General features: G+C 58.3%; 1 protein-coding gene across 3 annotated transcripts in view; it reads right to left on the bottom strand.

Moving 5' to 3' along the window:
• NOL4L (nucleolar protein 4 like) overlaps nucleotides 1-22045 on the bottom strand; it is a 129338-nt gene that overhangs the window by 6220 nt on the left and 101073 nt on the right. For all 3 annotated transcript variants that reach the window (XM_049869980.1, XM_049869981.1, XM_049869982.1), the window contains 5 exons: nucleotides 7345-7622; nucleotides 4911-5096; nucleotides 4639-4830; nucleotides 4236-4358; nucleotides 2768-2969 (listed from right to left, as the gene is read on the bottom strand). In XM_049869980.1, coding sequence (XP_049725937.1) covers nucleotides 2768-2969; nucleotides 4236-4358; nucleotides 4639-4830; nucleotides 4911-5096; nucleotides 7345-7622 — 981 coding nt within the window. The remainder of the gene's footprint in view (nucleotides 1-2767; nucleotides 2970-4235; nucleotides 4359-4638; nucleotides 4831-4910; nucleotides 5097-7344; nucleotides 7623-22045) is intronic.

Raw genomic sequence — 22045 nt, 5'->3', positions numbered from 1 at the left:
CTGGGCCACGCCCTCCCCATCGAGACCCTCCCCCACAGCCTCACCCGGCTGTCTCACATGAGCACATGAGGTGGTTCTTGGCTAATGGCCACCCCTCACCCTGTGGGTTCTGATGACCGTTGGGCTCATTACTGCAGCTACACTGGCTGCGTGGTGCTGCTACAGGGAGAGACGGACAAGCTCCTGTCCCTGAAGGCATCTAGACCAGAGGTACACCTGGGAGAAATGATGAAAACTCGATAGCTGCTAAAGAGGCCGCTGCAGCTCCCGCATGGGGAAGGAAGTTGGTGTTTGAGATAGGATGGTTTGTCACACAGGGTTCTTTCCTCCCTAACCAAAGACTGGACATCAATGAGGAGGCCCTAGGAACTGATTCCCTAAGGAATGTCCTTGATAGCGAGACCAAGGAAGCAGCTAAGTCTGTGAAATCAAATGCAGAAGGAAGGAGCAGGGCTGGGCTTGAGAACAGCAGCCTAGCTGGCGGTGGACTCCAATATTAGGAAACCCTGGAACTAGGGCTGCCCCTGCCAGCTTGGGGATGGTGAGGGAAGGGTCTGTTCCTTCTGGGGTGGCTTGGTGTGGCTGCGGCCCGTGGCTCCTTGCTCCCCAAGCTTTGCCCTGTTCACCACTTGGGAGTGTCTCCTTCCTTCCGGGCTGTAGCTAAAGCCCAGGAAGGGAACTGTCCCTGTTTCCTACTGCCAATCTGGTCTGGAGACATCCCCACAGCAGGCTGTGGTGACAGCTGGATGCTTGGGTTTCAGTGACTTGGAGCCACCTCTGCTGGTGGGGTAGGAGAGGCTCAAGTAGCTCAGCACCTCAGGCAAGACTAGCAGAGCTGATTGCATCTAGACTGATCGCATCTCCAGCTGACACCGTATTCATAAAGCGAGGTGCTCTGAGCCAGCGGGACGGCTGCCCAAGCAAGGTCCCTACTGAGGAGACTCACACATTGAGTCGCGCAGGAGGCCATGGGGCTGGGAGCTGCTTTCCCTCCAACCCCTGGACTCAAATCCAGGCTTAAAAATGTTTTCTGAGTGAGGTACCAGTGCTCTCACGGGACACAAGCTGCCTCAGGGACCTCGCCACCCACCTCTAAGGAACTCGGGTGCTCACAGATGGGAAACTGAGGCCCTGGAAGTGCAGGGGCACAGCCTCTCTGTGGACACCTCTCTGGGCCATGGGGAGTCTGGTGCCCGGGGGGCCTGGGCAGCTGGAGCGCTGAGTCAGGCCAGGCCACAGGCACCAGGTAGAGGCAAGGCCTGCTGCCTGGGAGGGCCCGGGCCCCAGACTCCCCATGTATAAAGGAGGATGTAGACCCCCTCGGCCTTTCTGCAGACAGTTTCATGGGGACCCTGCTCGGCAGCACTGTCACAGGCGACAGCCTTCTTCCTGGAAGGAAAGCACCTCCCTGGGACAGCTGCATCCCTTGCTTCTGTGGGCCCTTCTCGCCTCAGCTTCAGGGATTAGGGCCAGGCAGCCTCTTCTTTTAGGTTAAGAGGCATTAGGGAGGGATGAGAAGTTAAGCCCAGGCAGGACACTCCAGGAACTTGGCCCTACTTCCTGGTTCTGGGGGCAGGAGCCAGCCCCCTTCCTCCCCACCCAGAATAGGAACAGTTAAGGGCTCCTTGCAGCCCAGGGCAAAGGGCTTGAGAGGGACACAGGTGTGTTCATCAAGACCTACTTCCAGGGTCCCAGGCAGGGGCAGCACCTCCCTCCAACCTCAAGCAGCACCTTGGTGTCATCCTCAATTCTCTCCCTCGCACCCTCACCGACCCCAAGTCCACAGCTTCCACCCCTGCCTCCATATTCCAATTCTTAGCACTGCACAGAGTGGTGTTTCCAGAGCACAAGTCACAATCCCTCTGCTTAACGCCCATCAGAGGCACCCACTGCACACACAACAAAATCAAGTGCCTGGCCCAAGAGGCCATGTGCCCCCTGCCCCCAGCCTTGCTCTGGAGCCGCCCGCACACAGCCCAGTCAACTCCCATCCAGGCCAGGGGGGAATGGCCCCAAAGTCCCCTTCTAGCTCTTGCTCAGCACAGCACCCAACACAACAAGGACGTTTCTATCCCTTTGGTGACTGTTTCTCCAATCATGGTCCCATCTGCATCAGTTACCTGGGAAGCACCTGCTGCTATGGAAGTGGAAGACAGGGACCTGGCTTTGACCATTGCCCCAGGGGACTCAATGGTGGGCGCCAGGGTGCAGGGCCAGGGCAGAGGCCCAGCACCCAAGGGAAGAACCAGTTTATCTCACAAATGACGGCTTGGACGGAGGCCTGGAAAGGGGTATCACCTGCCCAGAGCTGGTCACAGGCAGCTGGGCCACAGCTGGACTGGGTCAGGTCTGGGCCAAGTCATGTCTCTGCCACCAACTGAACATGACCCAAGGCCAGTGGCTGTCTCACTGCACCTCAGTCATTACAGGCAAATGGGGGGTCCCAGCCCCTCCTCTGCAGGGGTGTGGAGAGGACCAGTGCAGGTGAACTCACTGTCCACAGTGGCCCCAACTGTGGCACGAAGGCCGTAGGGGAGCAGAACCCGGGAGAGGCAGCCCACAGTGCAATGAGAGAGATGATGGAGTAAGGGTCATTGGAGGTAAGAGGGAGATGTCGTTTTGACCTTACTTTCCAAATCTGAGGACTAGCTAGGATTCCAGAACAGGGGAGGGGTCCCTTCCCTCCCTGGCCTTTGATCTCCCCATCGATAAAGTGGGGGTCTCCCGCCTGCTGCTGCAGCTGAGTGCATCCAGAATGCCCACTCACCATTACTGTGATTTCCTGTTTGGAGGGAAGCAGGGGGCTGCAGGTTGCTGCCCAAGGCCCCATAACTGCGGTAACTGTAGTTGAGGCCACCATTGACGTACACAGGGTCCTGGGAGTAGGAGGAGGCTGGCAGTGAGTAGGTGGAGTGGGTGATGGCTGCGGAGTCCCGGGAGTGCTGCTTGTCCAGGGCTATGGGCTCGTCCTGCGGAGGGGACAGGGTGGCACTGGATATGTGGCAGACGAAGGCTGCAGCCCCAGGGTCCCTGGGACCCAAGGCCATGGGACTCCTCCTACTCACTCTGCCTGGCCGCCTTGCCCCAGGGCCTTCCCCGACCCTGATCATCTCTTGGGCAGATCTGATCTATCACTGCCCAGGTGCAAACCATTCCAGGCCCTGAAGCCTTGGAAAGAAGGCTGGAGCCCGTTTCTCCATCTGCAGGGCTCGTGGTGACCTGACTCCCACCTCCCCCTTCCCCTGGTGTCGCCCTCCCCTGTCTGGGGTCACGTGGGGGCCCCCATCCCACCCATCCCATCATAGCTTCTGCCCCCTCTGCACCAGGGGGGCCGAGCACATAACAGGCACTGCTGCACAATACAGGAGAAGTCAGCACAACTGGACTAAACCAAAAGCAAAGAAATGTCCTGAATAAACTGAACGCTTTGAAGGCCAGAGTAGCAGGGGCTGAGGTCTGGCGACCATGGTTTCAGGGGACATCTAAGTCAATTGGCATAATAAAATCTATTAAGAAAACATTCTGCATCCCACTTTGGTGAGTGGCGTCTGGGGTCTTAAACGCTAGCAAGCGGCCATCTAAGATGCATCAGTTGCTCTCAACCCACCTGGGACAAAGGAGAATGAGGAACACCAAGGACACAAGGTAATTATGAGCCCAAGAGACATAAAGGGCCACATAAATCAGAGGCTACATCAGCCAGAAGAACTAGATGGTGCCTGGCTACAACTCATGACTGTCCTGACAGGGAACTCAACAGAGAATCCCTGATGGAGCAAGACAGCAGTAGGATGCAGACCCCAAATTCTTGTAAAAAGACCAGATAACGAGACTAGAAAGACCCTGGAGGTCATGGTCCCCAGACCTTCTTTTAGCTCAAGATAGGAACCATTCCCAAAGTCAACTCTTTAGACAGGGATTGGACTGGACTACAAGATAGAAAATGATAGTGGTGAGGAGTGAGCTCCTTGGCTCAAGTAGACACATGAGACTATGTGGGCAGCTCCTGTCTGGAGGGGAGATGAGAAGACGGATGGGGAGAGAAGCTGGCTGAATGGACACAGGGAATACAGGGTGGAGAGGAGGAGTGTGCTGTCTCATTAGGGGGAGAGCAACTAGGAGTAGATGGCAAGGTGTATATAAATTTTTGTGTGAGAGACTGACATGATTTGTAAACTTTCACTTAAAGCACAATAAAAATTAAAAAAGAGAGGCGGTGCTGGCCGAGTCGATACCTGTGAGGACTGGTAGATCTCCAGACGCATCCTTTTGGCTGCTTTCCTTGTCTCGCTCTCACAGGCAGCTGCCAGGATGTTCTCTGCCATGGCGGAGGTCAGGTGGGGAGGAGTGGGTCTAGTCTGGGGGCAGAAGGGAAGGAGCCAGTGCCAGGGCTCTCAGTGGCCCTGGGCTTGCTCAGAGGCCCCACCCCAAAGGTGGGCGAGGTGGGCAGCATGGGGCTTGGGCTCCGGCTCGGCGCTAATCTGCAGAGCTGTGCCATCTTTCTGAGCCTCGGTTCCCACCTCTTCACAACAGGGATCATCAAACATGCTCCCAGGCTCTTGTCAGGCCTGTGGGGAAAATGTCGGGCCGTGGCACGCCCAGGAACCCCAGGGGCGTGGCCGGGGAGGGCAGGCTCACCATCTCCATGCCGTTCTTCTTCATGCGCCGGCAGGACTTGAGGTACGTGCGAATGCGCTTGCGGGCGCGCTCCTGGAACTCGGGGAACTGCCGGCTGCATGACTCGATGATGGCCTGGATCTTCTCCTTGGGCTGCTTGGAGATGGGCACCATGCGGTCCAGGTTCTCGTCCACAAAGAGACGCACAAACATCTGCAGGGACACAAGTGTGAGGGCTGGCCTGGCTGTGCCTGCCTGCCCACTCACATGTCCCCACCCCTTCCCACGCTCACATTGAAGGCCTTGAGGCGCTCCGGGTCCATCCCCTCCGAGTCATTCATCTTGTCATTGTCCTCGTGGTCGTCGTGGTCGTCGTCGTCCTCATCTGCAGTGGGCACCCGGCCCACCGTCAGGTCCTCAGGGCAGCCGCTGACCTCCGTCTTGATGGAATCGTAGCTCCCAGAGCTGTAGGGGGGGGACTGGAGAGAGGGAGAGGGGCCCCCAGAGGTCAGGCCAGGTGCCGCCAGGGCCCCATCATGGTCTCCTCCAGGTGGCGGGGTTAGGGACTGTGTGGCTGCGAGGCCCTGAGCAAGTCACTCCTCACTCACTTCCTTCACCTGTGGGGCAGGATGCCAGCCCTCCTGGTGGCATGAACCAGCCCTGCAGAAGGCCCAGCACCCTGGAGAGGGGCAGCATTTTACTCAGTGGCAGCGCCCACCCTGGGACCTGCCACTCTGTGTGAGGGCAAGACAGACAGGGAAAGGATTCCCACCACCAGCTAGCCAAGATGTGTTTGGCTTCAGGGTTTTCCTCCCCGATCCCCAGGGGCCGTAACCCTGAGCTGACAACTGAGCTGTCACCAAGGCACCAAGTGTACAGTCTGTCAGGGAGAAGGAACAGATGGGCCGGTTGACAGGACACCAAGGAGGCAGGTGCATTATGCGAAACATGTTCTAGCAGGTCTCAGGCCAGGGCTCCTGTCTGCCCCACTGGCTCTGCCCAGTGAGCCGCAGTGCAGTGTGCGGCCAGAAAGGAGAGAGGGAACCGGGCAGGTCCCTGGCCTACAGGGAGAAGGACCAGCCCTCCACTCCCGCACCAGCTCGTCTGGGACAAGTGCCGGCTCAGGCCCCTCTGCCCCATCTCCCTGGAAGGCATTTCCTTACTGGCCTCTCTGCTTTCTCACCCTCACACCTCTGTTCCCAAGTCACCTGTCCCCTGCCCCTGTCCTCTGGCTCACACCACTCTGGGATGGCTCTCTGAGGACCATGGTCATTTGCCTTCTAGGAAGCCTGCATCTCTGGTGTGTCCTGACTTCACTTATTCGGATGCTGACTGGCAGTGTCCTGGGGACACTGTCCCTCCCTCCAGGAGGTCAGCATCCAGCAGTTAAGAGGGGCCCACAGCATTCCCCGGACCAGCAAATCAATGACACCTGACCACTTGCTGGGTGCCCCAGTCCGCACAGCAGCTGCTGCACTCCCAGGCTTCCCCTGCATCTTGGCCTCTGGCCTCTCTCCCCATGACCACACCCCCAGGTGGGGGTCAGCCATCCAGCTGTGTCTGGCCATGCCGGATTCCAGTGGAGTTTCCTGGGTGAAGTACTGCCTGTGTGGCCCTGGGCATGTCACGGTCCCCAGCTGATCCTTAGCCAAATCCTTCCCCAGGGCAGAGGAAACGAGGGCTGAGAGAATCAGAAGATATGAGCTGTCGGTGGCACCCATGCTCCGGTCTCACTCATTGTCCCAGAGCCCTGGGTTCGCACGTGAGGCGAGTGGCCGAGGTGGCGATGGCTAGAGGGCCTCGCCAAGCAAGCTCCCCTCCAGCTCTTTGCTCACTGAGGACAAGCAGCTATGCCTGCTCCTTGGCTGGGTCAAAGGTGAGGGCCAGGGCTGCTCCAGCCTGGTTTCCGTGGCCCTGAGTACACAGACACAACAACAACTGAACCCCCGGCCTGTGAGGCCAGGTGAGCACTGGCACCCACCCCCACCCCCTCTGCCAGAGAGAAGACAGGCCCAGGGAGGGGAAGGGCCAGTGCAGGGTGCAGGGCCTACACGTGTGCTTCCGCAGCAGGAGATGATGCCCCAGGGAGCTCACGAGCTTCTGGCCACCACTGCCCGCAGGAGGACGCCTCAGAGATGGAGGCAGGCTTACGGAGGATCCCAGGAAGCAGGTGGGGCCTCTGCCTGCCCTGCCTACCCGTCCATCAGCCTTGTCTAGTGGGGAGTCCTGCCCACCCAGATCCCTGGGCTCTCACCCAAAGGCCTTGCTCTTTTTCTGTACCATCTGTAAAGTAGAAACAAAGAGCACTGGCCTGACCCTCCTCTGGCCTCTCCCTGCAGGTAAACAGGAAAGGTGAGGCCTTGCGCTGCTTAGCGAGGAATGTAGCCACTTGTGGTTATTCACAGCACACTGCTCCTGGTCCAGTCGAGGCAGGCGCAGGCCATGAGCCCAGCCACCCACTACTTCTATTAAGGCTGGGACCACCAACCCCACTTCACAGGTAGGGAACCAGCTCAGAGAAGTGGGGGCCTGGCTCAAGGTGAGGAAAATGAGGCCATAGCAGCCAGGACCACCACCGTGGCTTGTCATACCCTGGGCTGGCTCCTACTAAACTCTGGGCATGTACACTTTTATTTCAGCCTTTCAATAGCCCTGCCATTCACAGGAGAAGCAGAGGCCCAGCTCTGTGGGTGCAGTGCCCGCTGGCCCGCCCACAGCCCCACACACCTCGGGAGTGGTCTTCACCCCGTACTTGACGCGACTCCGCAGTCCATCGGCACTACAGCCATCTGAGGGGAAGGAGGGTGTGCCTAGTGCTGTGCCCGGCGGGAGCTTGTCGCACAGATTGATGGGCTGGTCCTCAGCGGTGGCAGTGAAGTCCATGGGGGCCACGGCACCGTTGCCATTCATCTCAGGGAAGGCAGGGTCGCCCTGCGTGCTGCTCGATGTGGACGGGTTCAAGGTGGAGGAGCCATTGCCACTGCCGCTCTCGGAGGAGGAATCATCTGGAATGAGAGGCCTGGGCATGAGGTCCCGCAGGCACCCACCAGCTGCTGGCCCCCAGGGCGTCATGGTTGTGTTGTCCACCTGAGTGTTGCCGGGCAGGAGGTGAGCACCGCCGCTCCACGTTAGAGGCCCTGAGAGGCTGAGGCCCAGCCTGGACGCCCAGTCTCGCTGAGGGCTGCCGGCTTCACTGCCAGAACAGGAGTGTGCAGGCATGAGGGTCTCCCTTCTGCACTCCAAACCCACAAAGGCCACATCCAGCCTCAGAGGAAGCCCAGTCTGGAGGGCTGGGAAAGAGTCGCTGAAGCCTCAAGTCTGACCAGCCTCTGCCTGCCAGAGGTCCCGGGGCACCTGACGCTGCTCCCTCCTCCACAGCTGCCAGGATTGCACCTACCCACCCACCCACCCACCAACCAGGGCCCAGCGGGCCTCCTCTTCCTTCTGCTTAGCACTACCTTGCCCCTTTGCACCCTCCCCCTTACCCACCCCCCCACCCCCCCGCTGAGCCCTAGAATTTCTCCTGCCTGGAGGAAGCAATGGCTCAACTGTGACCCTCCCATAGCCACCCCCCAGGCCGCCTGCGCACAAACACAGCAACTCTTAGACCCGCAGGCTTTGCGTGGCCACGTAGCCTTGGGCACCCTACGTCAGGGCTGCAGGGTCTGGGGTCTACATCCTCTGCTCCTCAATGGGCCATCCCCTGCTTTCTTGAGGTGGGCAGCTTTAACAAGGCTCTGCAGAGCTCGCCCCCTGCTGGCAGAATCCAGCATTGCCGGTGGACCTGAGGGAACAAACTTTAACAGGGAGCTAGACATTTTCAGATAAAATTCCAGACCCTCTTCCCTCCTGCCTCAGCCTCTCGAGTCTGCACGCCTGCGTGATCAGCTGAGGCAGCGGCGGAGGAAGCTACCCCGAGCTCCAGGGTCGCTGTCAGGTGAGCACCCCGTGGTTCTGGTGGCGCCCAGATGCCAGGACTGCCCTGCACCTGCACACACTATTGGTGGGGGAGGGTGGCCACAATGAGCTCTGACCGCATCCCAGGCTGCCCCTTTACCCAGGCCAGGGTCGCACAGGGCGCCACCCCCACCCACCCAGCCATAACATTACGAAGATTTAGTCGGTGGTGCTGGGTACTGGGCACGCGCGCCTCCTGAGCGTCCCCATGGCGACTGAGCAGCTCTAGGACTCCAACCAATCCCTGACCTGCCTGCTGCCTGGGGGGCGGGGCCGGGCTGCCCATCAAGCTGCCAAGGCCCTGGGCAGAGGGGGATGGGAAAGGCTGCGGCGCAGGGCACCCCTCCCCCTCAGCTGCCGCAGGTCCCCTGGGCTAGGCTGCCCTTCTCCTCCCTCTCTCCTCCTCCTGTGGGCAGCCTGCCTCCACCGCATCCTCCTTCAGGACAGCTCCAGGCTCTGCTCACCCCGTCCCCGCTCCCCCTCAGCCCCAAACCCCGAGTCCGTCCCGAGGCCAGGTGGCCCTGCTACCACCCAGACCTCCCTGACACCCCCTCCTCCTCGCTCACAGACGGGTCTGGCTGTCTTCTAGCAGTATCTGCAGCACACCGTCTAGACGTTTGTTGAATGAACAAACTACCCAGCAGCATTTACTGAGCACCTACTGTGTGCTGTGTGCCGGTCCTGTCCCAGGCTGGGAAACAAAGTAGCTACTACAATGGAGGCTCCGGCCCTACTGGGGAGGCCACATGCCCACTACTGAACCACACTGGGGACTCACAAAGTGAATTATAGAAATGCTGGTGCCGCTGGCCCCACAACTTTTCAAACCACACCCCTACCCCTTGCTCAAGCTTGCCATCTGCCTGCCCTGTTGCTTCTAGTTCTGTCTGTTTCAGTCAGCCTTCAAGGCCTAGCTGATGCTGCCTCCTCAGGGTGGGCCTCCTTCCTCTGCTCTCCTGAGGACGGAATCACAGCCTAGGACCCATCTCTCCTTAGACACTTCATGCCTCCTTCACCTTGACCGTGGCCGGTCCAGAGAGCTGCCCACTCCTCAGCAGGGCAGGGTCTGTCGCCAGAGAAGCCCCACAGCAGAGGTTCCTGGGTCTCTGCTAGGGCTGGGCTGAGGAGATGGAGGGCAAGGAGGGACACCCACACCGGCTGATGGTCTGGAGCACCTATGAGCTCTGGGGGTGCCCATTTTTAGTCCACCATGCTGGCACAGTGGCCAAGGCACATACCCAGGTCTGCCTGCCTCAAAAGCCTGCACTGGGGGGCGGGGGCAGGGGTGAGGGGAAGGTGGCCAAGCAGGTGGGACTTCACACCTGGCATCACCACCCATAAGCCACTTGCTTCACCACAGAGGGCCTCATGTACCTCCTCTGAAAGAAAGGTGGCTAGGAGGGTTGATGGGCACCAAGCCTGCCTGGCACATGGTGGGTACTCACTACAGACGACTGTCACTACACTCACCAGTAGGCCCAAGGCCTCCTGCAGTGCCACACCCTGCCCAGGACCCAGAGGCGGCACCCCAACCACCACCTCCCTGACCGGGCTTTCCCTGGGAGGGACCCTTGCCTGTGCCTCCCCGAGGTGAGCAGAGCAAACACGAGGGGCAGGTGTTAGTGACAGTGCACAGGCCACTCCAGACCTGGTGTTCAGGCCCAAAGCCCCAACACGGGTCAGAAGCCGTGCACGGTGGCTCAGGCTTCCCAGCTGCCAACGCTCTTCCCCAAGGCTGTGTACCCCAGGTTGCCTGGCCTGGGAACAACAGGTGCTGGGCCAATGGTGGCACCCCCTCTCCACCCTTGGCTGCCACCCCAGGTTGGTAAGGGATGGGGCTGGGCAGGTGGGCCCCAGGAGGCCGATAGGCCCCATGAGGCACTAGGCCCTGAAACCCTGGCCTTTTTTCTTTTTCAGAAAAAAATGGAGAATCTGCACCATTATGTAAATACCTGATTTTAAAATATTGGTGACTGATCCACATTGTAAAAAGTAAGCCTGCCTATGGGCCAGTCTTTCACAAGATCCACCTGCTGACACCTCACTGACCCACTGGCCAGGCCTCTCCCACCCCCATGCCACACCTAGCGGGGCAGGGAAGGCCAGCCACACATGAGGGCCCACCTCCAAGGGATGGGGAGTCACAAAAGCCATGTTCCCCCATAACGCCAAGGTCCTGCACCTCCTGAGGCCATGCTCAGGCAGCGCCTAGCCTGGTGTGCCCACCGCCTCCCCACCTAGGCTTCCCCAGCTTGACACACTCATGGAGATATCTGCACTGGGAAGGGACAAGATTCAGAGGGGCTTTGGAACAGGCCTCCTTGAGCCTCAGTTTCCTTTTCAAATGGGTGATAGTATCTGACATAGAAAGTAGGTGCTCAAAAAAAAAAAAAAAAAAGGGCAGTTCCCTACACCCCATGCTTTCTCCGTTTCATACGTTTTCAGCTTCCTACATGTCTGCCCTCCCTGGACTGGAATATGGGCTTCTGGGGACACTGCAAGCCCAGCACGGTGCCAAATCTGAGGTGGGCCCACTGAGGGATGGAGGGAGAAGACACAGGGCCTGTCTCTTCCTTTCCTGAACACCTACCGAGTGTCAGGCCCCTGTGCTGGGCACCAACACAGTGGTGACAAGCCAGGCATGGCCCCTGCCCTTGGGGATTCTGGAGAAGCTTGGGCTCCTCTCGTGCTGGGGGCTTGCTCACACCACCCTCAGGAAAGGCCCCTCCCACAGTCTCCCAGCTCTGCACCACACCTCTGCAGAGCTCCCAGGGAAGGTGGGACTAGGGTTGGCACGTGAGGCAGGAGGTGGGGGAAAGAGCCTTAAAGGGCAGAGCTGGGAGGGCCCTGGCGCAAAGCCCAAAGCTGCCCAACCCCAGCTGGGGCAGAAGGGCTGTTCAGGGGCAGGTAGATCACATCTGTGGTTGCAATCATGGCTGCAGTCCCACGGACTGAGGTCAAACCCCCATGTGGAAGCCAAGCTCCCTCTCTAGGGCCCACCAGGCCCTCCTAGCACACACACCCCACCCACACCTGTGTGCACGGGGCCTTTGCCACTCCTCCTTTCCCAGCGATCTCCTTGGCTCACCCCCTCACTTCCTGGGCTTTGCCGAAATGTCACCTTCTCAAAAAGACCTGCCCTGACCAGCCCCCTGACCTGCTCTGACACTCTGACCCCTTTATCTATTTTTCCAGAGCATTTATGATCTCACAGTACCATTAGGTTTAATGTGCTTTGGTCTGTGCCCAGCCCCCACGTGAGCTGCCCCAGCCCTGGAGACCCACGGTTGGCAGGGCTCTGCTGGGCAGGTTTGTCATTCCTGCCTTCCCAGACCACACTCCTTCCTCTGGTGAGAGCACCCTGATTCTTTCAGGGTCGGGGAGGTGCACATGTGCCCCAGGCTGGCCAGTCAGCACAGTCCCTCACAGGACTGGTTGGTGGGCATCTGATCCGAGCTGGACCAATGAGAGCTATCCAGGTCTTTGCTGCAGTGATTGGGGACAGAAGCCCTCTCTGGCCTGGGGCTGCTGATCTCCCTTAGGAGGGATGCCCACGCCCAGGAAAGCAGGGCTGTGAAGCTGGCCTGGACAAAAGCGCTGGTGGTCTTGTTGGAGCCCCTAGATTAGTTCATGCCTGAGAGCAAAGAAGGCCCTAGACAGTTGGTTATGGGATCCAATCACTTCCTCATTGCTGGGGCTGGTGGGAGGCAGGTCTGCATCACATGGGTCTGGCTCAATCTCTGAGTAATCCGCGAGCTGGAAGCAGGGCTCTCTGCTCAGCGTGGGCACCACCCCCCCACCCCCACTCTCAGTCCTGGTGCCCACGGGAGGGGCTGGCACAGGGCTTGGGCCAGAGAGCATGCCTATCATTGTTTGGGAAAGAAGGAACGAAAAGGGAAACGCCAGACAGGGGCAAGCTGGGTGCTGATCTGTTCCGAATGCTTTTCTCCTTCACCACCCTCCAAAAAATGTGATTTGAATGAGACACAAACACACACTCCAACCCATACCCTAATGGAGCATGGTGGGGCGGGCAAGCCAGGGCCTGGCTGTCTGCACGACCTTGGGCATGGCCACCTCCTTGGGTGCTCTTATCTGCAGTCCAGGGAGTTGCCTCTGACGCCCTTTTGGGCACCAATACTTTATGACTCTGAAAAAACCCAGCTGGCCCCATGGGCACCCAGGGCCCGGCCTGATGGGTGGGGTAGGAGATGGTGCTCCCTTCCAGGTACAGCCGTGTGCGGGCTCCTGCCAAACCAACCCCACACCTGGAGCTGGCCGTGGACTCTCAGGGTGCCCAGGCGTAGTGGCCCTCGAGCCCCGACCTGGTCCTCATCTGTGCTGCTATGCAGGCAGCCTGCCTGCCAGGCTTAGACAGCACCAGCAGGGCAAGAGGGCCCATCATGGGCCTGGAGAGCCCCCACCTCCCACCATGTGAACGAGAGAAGCCAGGGCACCGAGGGGCCCAGGGAAGCAGCCAGAAAGCACCCCTCCTGAACCTTTCCAAGCCGCCCAGCTCTGCAGAGGACAACTCCCAAGATGGGTAGGACTGGTGCCCACCACCTGTGCCGGAATGCCCACAGGCAGGGAAAGACTGCCGTGCGGCTATTTTAACGTGGGGCAATGTGCTGCTATTCAAATGGGGGAATTAGTGATGAATGGGGGAAATTGTTCCTCCCTCTGTCCCGTCTCCAGAAGGAGACAAAAACCCCTTTTACCTCGCCAAACAATGCCCTTATGTGGGCGCCAGCGCGCCCCGCAGCCCGCACAAGCCTGGCTCTGTGCAAGCCACCAATCTCCACACCGGACTGTGGGGCCATGGCCAGAGGCACCGTCTCATGGCAGCGGCCATGCAGCTCCGGGCAGGCAGGGGAGGCAGGAAGGTAACGCTGGCCGGGGGCCTCCCTCGCCAGAGGTGCAGCTGCTGGAGGCTGGCTGCCTCCTCGCCTGGCTCTGTCACAGCAGCAGCCAAGCAGGGAAGAGGAGGGGGCATTAATAATTCACACAGAAAAGAGCAGGGCGGAAGGAGGAGGGGAGAGTAGAGCTCCGCGCAGCCACCCTACTGTGGGCCCCCGGGGGACACAGACCCCAGGGCAGCCTGTGGAATTTGTGGAGCTGCTCCACTGTCTCCTGGGCTGTAGGCTGGGGGATGACTCTGTCTTGACTTGGGGGTATGCACCTCCCCAGGGCTGGCTCTCCTGCCGGCAGTGCTGACAAAGGCCAGTGGTGAGCCTGTTTACATGACGCATAGTTCCGGGGAGCGCCAGGCTCCTCGTGGGCTGCCCAGCGCTTCCACCAGGGATGCGGGAGGGGCCGGGGGGCAGAGGGGGACACTGAGGCAGCACCACTGGGGTTCAGGTCCTACCCTGGATGCTAGGCCACGCTTGGCCCTACCAGGTGCTCTCTTCCAGGCCCCCTGCCCAGCTGCTCTCCCCTTCCCCCGGGGTTCACAGAGCCTGGCTGGGCCTCCTTGCGTCACTGCTCTGCCGTCCAGGCTCCGCTACCACCTTCTTTCACCAGCCCAGTGACGCTGGCATGTCTGTTCCACAGAGCCTGCCTTCTCTGCCCCGATGGCCGGGTGCCCTGGCAGTGGGCATTCTTGCCCTAACCTTTGGTGACTCATTTCTTAAGCAGGTGCCAACACCTAGGGCCCTCGGAGTCTAGGGCAGCGCTGTCCAATAGGAACAGAATGCATGCCAGCCACATGTGCAATTTTCAATTTCCTAGTAGCCACATTAGACAAAGGGAAAGGAAACAGCTGAAATTCATTTTAATAACATGTTTTATTTAACTGAGTACGTCCAAAATATTGCTCATTTCAACATGAAATCCATCCTGGATAAAGAATTATTACGGTATTTCATTCTTTTTTTCACGCCATGTCTTTGAAATCCAGTGTAGAGCTGGCACGCACGGCACACCTCAGTTGGCACCAGCCCTTTTCAAGGGTTCAATAGCCACACGTGGCTGCTAGTGGCTACTTTATTAGACAGCGCAGGCCTAGATTGTCTTTATTTTCCCCCCAAAATTGAAATCCTCTCTCTCAGTGTGGGACCCTGGGGTCCTGGCCCTGAGACAGGTGTCCAAGCAGCAGATGAGAGTTCTGGGGTTGGGTAGGCGGCCTCGAGGGCGGCGGCTGCTCTGCAGGGACCGCCTAATGGTGGCATGAGCTGACAGCAGGACTGGCTGTGGGCACTGGGGACAGGCACCACGTCTGGTGGACCTTTGGTGGACACCAAGCATGTGCCAGGCTCCAGGCACATGCCTCATGCCTGCCTTTCACAGCTACCCCTAGCAGCAGGCGTCAGTGAGGACCTAGAGGCTCCCAGAGGGCCCTTTCCTGCCCCAGACACACAGCAATGAGCGGCAGCACCCATGTGGGCCCAGTTCAAAGCACCACCCAACCCCTGGTGCTCTCAAGCTTCTTGGGAAATTTAGTCTCCATGGCCAGCTCCTCTCTAGGCCTCGGTTTGCCCATCTGTACCACAGGGCAGCCCCCCCCACCCCATCCACTTCCTGGAGCCCCTCCCCCAACACACAGTGTGGCCAGTTGTTCCCAGGGGAGGCACCACCCCCAATATGGATGGCTTGGATCTGTGTCTTCCCAGGCCTGACCTTCTCCTTGGCTGTACCACCCCACCCCCCGCCCGAGGCCAAATATAAGCAGTGGGAAATGCTAATTCAGTGTGCAAAGCACTGGAGGAGATGCCCACCAGCCCCACCCCCGTCGTGTGTTCTGAGAGCAAACAGAGCTACTTTGGCCACCTTGTGTGCATAATTCACAGGGCAGGGCCCAGGCCCCAGAGCCTGTGTGCGTGCGTGTGGCATTGCAGGGGCCCCTGGCAGGCCCTCCGCCAGGCCTCCCGGAAGTCGGTCTGGGTTCGGTGCATCCCAGTCATTAGGTCAGGGTGATGACGCCAACGTGGCCCCAGTTACTTCCTGGTTCCTGGGAAAGTCTCCCTTGGACAGGCTCGGGGTGGCAATGCCCTCTCCTACACGCACCCCCACCTCCTCACCGGGGTCTGCAGGAGTTGGGGTCTACATGTATCCCAGGCTGAGGAGGGAGGCAGGGAGAGCCCAGGGAAGGGGGCGTCAATAGCACCCCAGCTAATCTTCCAGGGGTGTATGTGAGTGGGCCTCCTCCTCTCCCTTTGTCAGCAGGTGAACCTCTCCTCCTTAAGCCCCCAAAGCTTGTCCTGCCCTTGTGTCCTCACCAGGCATCTGGGGGCCCATGGGAGCTGAAGACCTGGCAGCCTGCACAAGGCGGGGGCTGTGCAAGCCCTGCCTGCTCCCAGGATAAAGGGATCACTCGGTGCTGTCTCCCAGCCTCTCGCCCTGTGGTGGGCCGGGGACAGCACAGCCCAGCATTGTCTGTGCTGCCTGCAGCCCAGCTGACGATGGACACTTTCCTGTGACCTGGGACTGCCAGGGGGCCCCGGCCAATCCCAGCAAGGGCTCAGGGCCCAGCTCTCTTGCTCTGGGGGCAGCGAGAGGAGGTGGGCAGGAGCCTACTCTCCATCCGGAGTGGTCATCTGGAGCCTTGACTAGAGGCCAACAGCTTTTGCTCTAGAAGGAGGGGGTACTAGACCTGTAGCCAGAGGAGGTGGCCCAGACCCAGGTTCCAGCCTCACTTCAGAGAAGTCAGGTCAGTGGGGTGGACAGGACCAAGATCAGCAGGGGAGAGAAGGCTTGGTTTAAAATGGCCAGTAAGCATGTGAAAATCTGTTCAACAGCATTAGCCATTAGGGAATTGCAAATCAAAACCACAATGAAATACCACTTTACGCCCACTGGAACAGCTAAAATTAAAAAACAGATAATAACAAGTGTTGATAAAGATATGGAGAAACTGGAACCCTCATACATTGCTGGTAGGAATGTAAAATGGTACAGCCGCTGTGGAAAACAGCTTGGCAGTGCCTCAAAAAGTTAAACAGAGTTAGCATATGACCCAGCAATTCCATGCTTAGGTATACACCCAAGCGATTTGAAAGTAGGGGCTTAAACAGAGACTTGTATACCAGTGTCCACTGCAGCACTATTTACAATAGCCAAAAGGTGGAAACAACCCAAATGTCCATCAAGAGGTGAGTGGATAAACAAAATGTGGTACATTCATACCATGGAATATTATTCAGCCAGAAAAAGCAATGAAGTTCTGATATGTGTGACAACATGGATGAACCTTGAACACATTATTTTAAGTGAAAGAAGCCAGACACGAGGGGACAAATACTGTTATGACCCCACTTACACGAAATATCCAGGAGAGGCAAATTCAGAGTCAGAAAGTAGATTAGCGGTTACCAGGGGCTGGGGCAGGGGGTGCGGCGTGACTGCTCGGGGGTACAGGGTTTCTGTCTGGGGTGATGAACAACTTTTGGGACTACAAAGCGGTGACATTCACAACACTGGGAATGTAACCAATGCTGACGAATTACAAACATAACCCACTGCCATCTAGTCAATTCCGACTCACAGTGACCCTACAGGACGGAGTGGAACTGCCTCATAGGGTTTCCGAGGCTGTAAATCTTTACGGGAGCAGACTGCCACATCTTCCTCCTGTGATGAATTACGCACTTAAAAATGGTTAAAATGCAACTTTTACATTATGTCTGTTTTACTTCATTGGCCATCCCAGGGAGGTCAGGGTAAAGGGGCCATAATTCCCACCTACGTGACAGTAACCGGGACTGATGTCCAACTAGGACTGTGGGGGCAATGCCCCTGGAGTGGGGAGAGCTGCTGGAGCCCCAGGATGGGCCCAGGGTGGGGCAGCACACACAGGAGAACACGAGAAGTAGCCAAGGCACAGGTCGGGGAGGAAGGTGGCTGCTCTGAGCCTGCACGGCTGGGCCCTAACTCCTACTCGCCCCTTCTCCGCTAGCCAGACGGCCTGTCTCTTGCTCGAGTTGCTTCCACCCCTTGCCTAGAACACTCCTCCATGTCCAGCACAGAACCTGGGAGAGGTGATGGAGGAAGACCCTTCAGGGCTTCAAGGGTGGCCCTTGCCAACCCAACCCCTCACTCTGCCTGTGTGCGCTGCCTGGCCATGACCCCTGGTGCCCAGCCTCAGCATAGCCCCTGCACCAGCGTGGTCACACAACAACCCCGACAACTCCGTTAACTGAGCCCCCCACCACTGTGTGCGGAGCACGTCCATGGATCCCCTGACCCTCCAGTAGTCCGGGGAGGCGGGTGCACTATTCTTATCCCACCATCCAGGCCTGGGGCGGGGACCGACCCGCGGCCACACAGCAGAGGAGGGAGCTGAGGCAGGACCTGTGCCTGGGCTGGGCGGCTCTCCGGTAGCAGCAGACCCACCCTGAGGAGACTGGGAGGAGGGCACACAGGGTAGAGGTGCTGTTAGTCACAGGCCTGCTCCCCAGTTGGCTTCGCTGCTTCCCCGTTTGCACTTCTGGGAGGTGGAGGGCCCCACCCGAAGATGGCAAGAGCCAGGAGGCAGGAAGTCTCCTGTGCTTACAAAGAGCTCCTGAGGGCACACCAAGACTAATGCTCCAGGTCATCCACGCCATGCTACAGACAGAAGCCTGGTCTCAGAGACAGCGAGCAACTTGTGTAAGACCACACTGCAGGGAAGGGCAGGCCACCATAGACAGGGCCAAGTCCCCTGCAGGGAGCCATGTTCAGTCGAGACTCCAGGCCCACAAAGGTGGTCCTGGCCTCTCCCCATACCCTGCTGCCACACCATGCCAGACCCTCGCCAGGCGGCTTGACTCTGGCCCCCCGACCCCTCTCCTGGTCGAAGCTTGAGATCATAGGGAGCTTCTGGAAACACGGGACCCAGAAAACCCCCAGCCCTGGCACTCAGCACCTTTCCCCTGCCCAGGCTCCCCCTGACATGCTGCCCTGGGCCTCGCAGCCATGCTTCAGCCCCTTCCACCTGTCTACCTCCTACCTGTTCTCAACACCCCCGCCCACTGTCTCCTGTCCGAGGTGCTTTCCCTGTCCTTCTCTGCCCCTAGTCACTCATTAGCCTTTTGCTGAGCACCTACCCCATAGGAGGGACCTGGCCCGCCAAAGCCTCAGCCATGAGGATGCTCTCTGCGGCCAGGGTTTGTAATCACAAAAAGCGGGGACCAAAATGTCCTCCACAGGAGGGGACTCGATGCTGGCTCTGGGTTAGAGGAGCCACTCCCTGTGTGGTCTAGGCAAGCGATGTCCCCTCAGAGACGTCTCCTCCTCCCCAGGGATGGGGACAGTCATAGGTCCGAGCCCACTGGGTCATAGCCAATGGTTGCTAGCTTGGGGCTGGCCTTTCAGAGGGCTCAGGAATGGGGGCCTCTGATCACCAGTGCCAGGGCAGGGGGTGGATGGTCTTCTCTGTGGGCAAAAAGGTGGCTGTAATACTACATGATGCCTGCCGTTATGCTTTCCAAGAAAACAAAGCTTTGATTACATGCATAGAAAAGTCTGAGTAAAATACACCCCCAAATACTGGTATTTTAAGTTTTCCTCAATTTTTTGATTCTGTATTTTTCTTCTAGATTTTCTGCAATGAACACAATACTTGTGACATTAGGGGGAAATAAGATACATTTCTACACAGACACAGCTCCTGCCCTCTCAGGGCAGCTTGCAGCCTGGCAGGGATCCATTTTCCATGTGCCTGTCCCTCTCCAACCAAACCGCAGGCCCCTCAAGGCAGGGACAGCCTTATCTTACTCTGTTCCCCCCAGGCTGAGCAGGGAACCTTGCATGCCAGAGGCACTCAGTGTTTGCAAGACTGAACTGAATGAGGCACTCTGGGGTGCTGAAGGCCTAAGTCAGGGCCCTCAGTGCCTTTGTCCCACCTGGCACGGGGTAATAGGCACTGGAGGTGGGCACCAGGCAGCAGCCACCAAATCTTCTGGCTGCAGGCAGGAAGTGCCAGCATCATGTCCCTGGAGGAAGGGATCTCCAAGGGCCAGTGGGGCCAGAGTCTAGGCCGGAGGTCCAGGCAGGAGGAGCCTCCTCATCCGAGAGGCAGGAATAAGGGCCTCCAAGTTCCTTAGGACTCATTCAGCTCCAATCCAGCACCCCCCAAGGACAGGACAGGGGTTCGAGCAGGACCCTCAGCTCTTCCCCAGTGCCGGCTTCCTGTCTGGCCCCCTGTCTGCCAGGGAAGTGAGTAACGTCCGCTCCCCGCCCCCAGCATCCCTTCTGGAGGCCAGGCCTCACACTTTCCGTTCAGGAAGGGGCAGAGGAAGAGGCCTGGGGAAGCACATCGAGGGGAAATGGAAGGAGTGGGTGCTCACCCGCCCCACCTACCACCCCTTCTGCAGTCAGGGCCTTGGCCGGCCGGCCAGGGATCTAACATTCAGGAAGCCCACCACTCACTGGCTTGTGAGCACACACAGCCACTTCATTCATTCATTCATCTGTTCATTCATTCAACAAACATTTCCCAGGTCCTGTGCCGGGTCCTGTGCTGGCTTCTAGCTCTCAGGGAGCTTATGGTAATCCGGGGGAAGGGGCGGGCGTTAAATAGATGACCCCACGGATGAGGGCGCAATCACAGGCTGACTTGGTGCTCAATCAGTTCTAAGTCAAGCCCAGACCACGCTGTCTCCGGACAAAGTCTCAACAGTTGGCTTCTCCCAGGCATCTTCTCTCCACCCCCAAAAGGCAGCCCCTGGGCCAAAGAGTGTTCTTCCAGACACCAACACCATGTACAGAGCTCTGTCTGGACCCAAAAGGGAGTCTCAAGCCTCAGCCTGGGCTCAGCTGGGGTCCAGAGGAGGCCTGGCCCGTGCAGTGGCAGAAAAAGTGGGCAGGAGCCTCTGGCCAGATCACCCAGATTCTCTCCCTGATCCCCACGTTTCCCTGTGAGACAGGCCAAGAGCAACGTCCTCTCACATGTGACAGCTACAACCCAAGCGAGAGAGCAGCCACCACAGTGCTATTAATGCAGTGTGTGCTGCTGTGACTTAGGGGTCAGGAACGGGGCTAGTGCACTGGGTGCAGCAAGCTGCCATAAAGGACACCTGTGAAGTGACTCATGGCAGTTCCAAGACTGGGGGCAAAAGCATGGTTGTGTTTTGGGGCAAACACACGCCCGCTCATGCTAATAACTTGGGACAAGTCCCCCCCAGCTGGGGTGCTGGTATCTCACTTAGGTTCAGCGGCTTCAGCCATGGGACCAAACAGCCCATCCTGTCCCCAACAAGGAGTAGACTGTAACCCCCCCTTCACCAGATGGTGTGCTCAGGGGTGCATCTCAATAAATGTTCACTGGTTCTTTCAGGCACAGGTCTCTGGGTTGTACCAATGCTTTATGCTCAACTACTAACCAAAAGGTTAGCGGTTTGAATCCACCCAGCAGTTCCATGGAAGAAAAGCCTGACAATCTACTTCCATAACATCACAGCCATTGAAAACACTGTGGAGTGCAGTTCTACTCTGAAACACGTGGGGTTGCCATGGGTTAGAATCGACTTGATGACAATAGGTTTGGTTTGGTTCATTCGTTCAGGCAACAACGACTCAGCAGGCACCTATACTGAGCTAGGCACCCAGCTAGAGTCTCTGGGGACAGGGAGGAGACCAAGACAGACATGGCCCAGGCCCCACTGGGCTCACAGACTGGTGGGGGCTAAGGCATCCAATTCCAACTTTCCGCTTCCATGCATGCCGGAGGCCCAGAGGCTGACAAGGCCAACCTGGAGGGTAGGGACATGGAAGGCTGCTGCAATGAAGGCACCGAGTAGGGAGCTGAGAAGGCGGAAGGCTGCGGCAGGGTGTGGAGGAATGCAGGGCTTTCATCAATGACAAGGGATATGAGAGCACCCTGAAGCTTCTCCCATCAACTCACTCATGGGAGCAGGGTCTCAGCTCACGTCTGCATCATAAGCACTTTCAGAGTCGGGGAGCTGGCTGTGTGGCATTATGGGGACGCTATGACTCCAGGCCGGGTCTGTGCCCAGCCTAAACCCTCTGGGTAGACACAGTAGTTGTCAACAGACCAGAGGGACCAGAGGGACCCCAGAGACCAGGGGAGCTGGCTGGGCCTTCTCAAGGCCCGTGACCCCCTGTGCTGGGTGTGGGGCGGCCTCTGGCTACCACATCAGCCCACAGCCTCCAGTCACAGCCTCTGATTTAATAATTAAATTGATGGTATCATGGACGAAACCATCCTTCCTGTCTCCAGCTCTGGCTGCCCACCCTGCCCTGATAAATACTCTGTCCTGTAGGCAGGCTAGCCTGCCTCAGCTCCATCACCTCTGCCCCCAGGCTCCTATAAGACCAGCTATAGGATATACCAATTCCACTAGCCTCTTTGCTTCATGACCAGCCAACCTCCAGGCAGCTGGGCAACTGATGCTGAGGAAGCCCTGTGACCCCCATGGAAACAATGCCTTCTGCTGCCTGATTCTGAAGGTCCTTGAAATCCCTAAATCCCTCCAAGAAGTATCTCTGACAGATAGCCAACCCCCAAAGAGTAGTTGTGAGGAATAATACTGCCACA

The sequence above is a fragment of the Elephas maximus genome, chromosome 25, assembly GCF_024166365.1.
Source record: "Elephas maximus indicus isolate mEleMax1 chromosome 25, mEleMax1 primary haplotype, whole genome shotgun sequence".
In the NCBI taxonomy this organism is placed as follows: Eukaryota; Metazoa; Chordata; class Mammalia; order Proboscidea; family Elephantidae; genus Elephas; species Elephas maximus.
The sequence above is the reverse complement of the archived record's forward strand: the minus strand, read 5'-3'. Positions and strand labels throughout refer to the sequence as shown.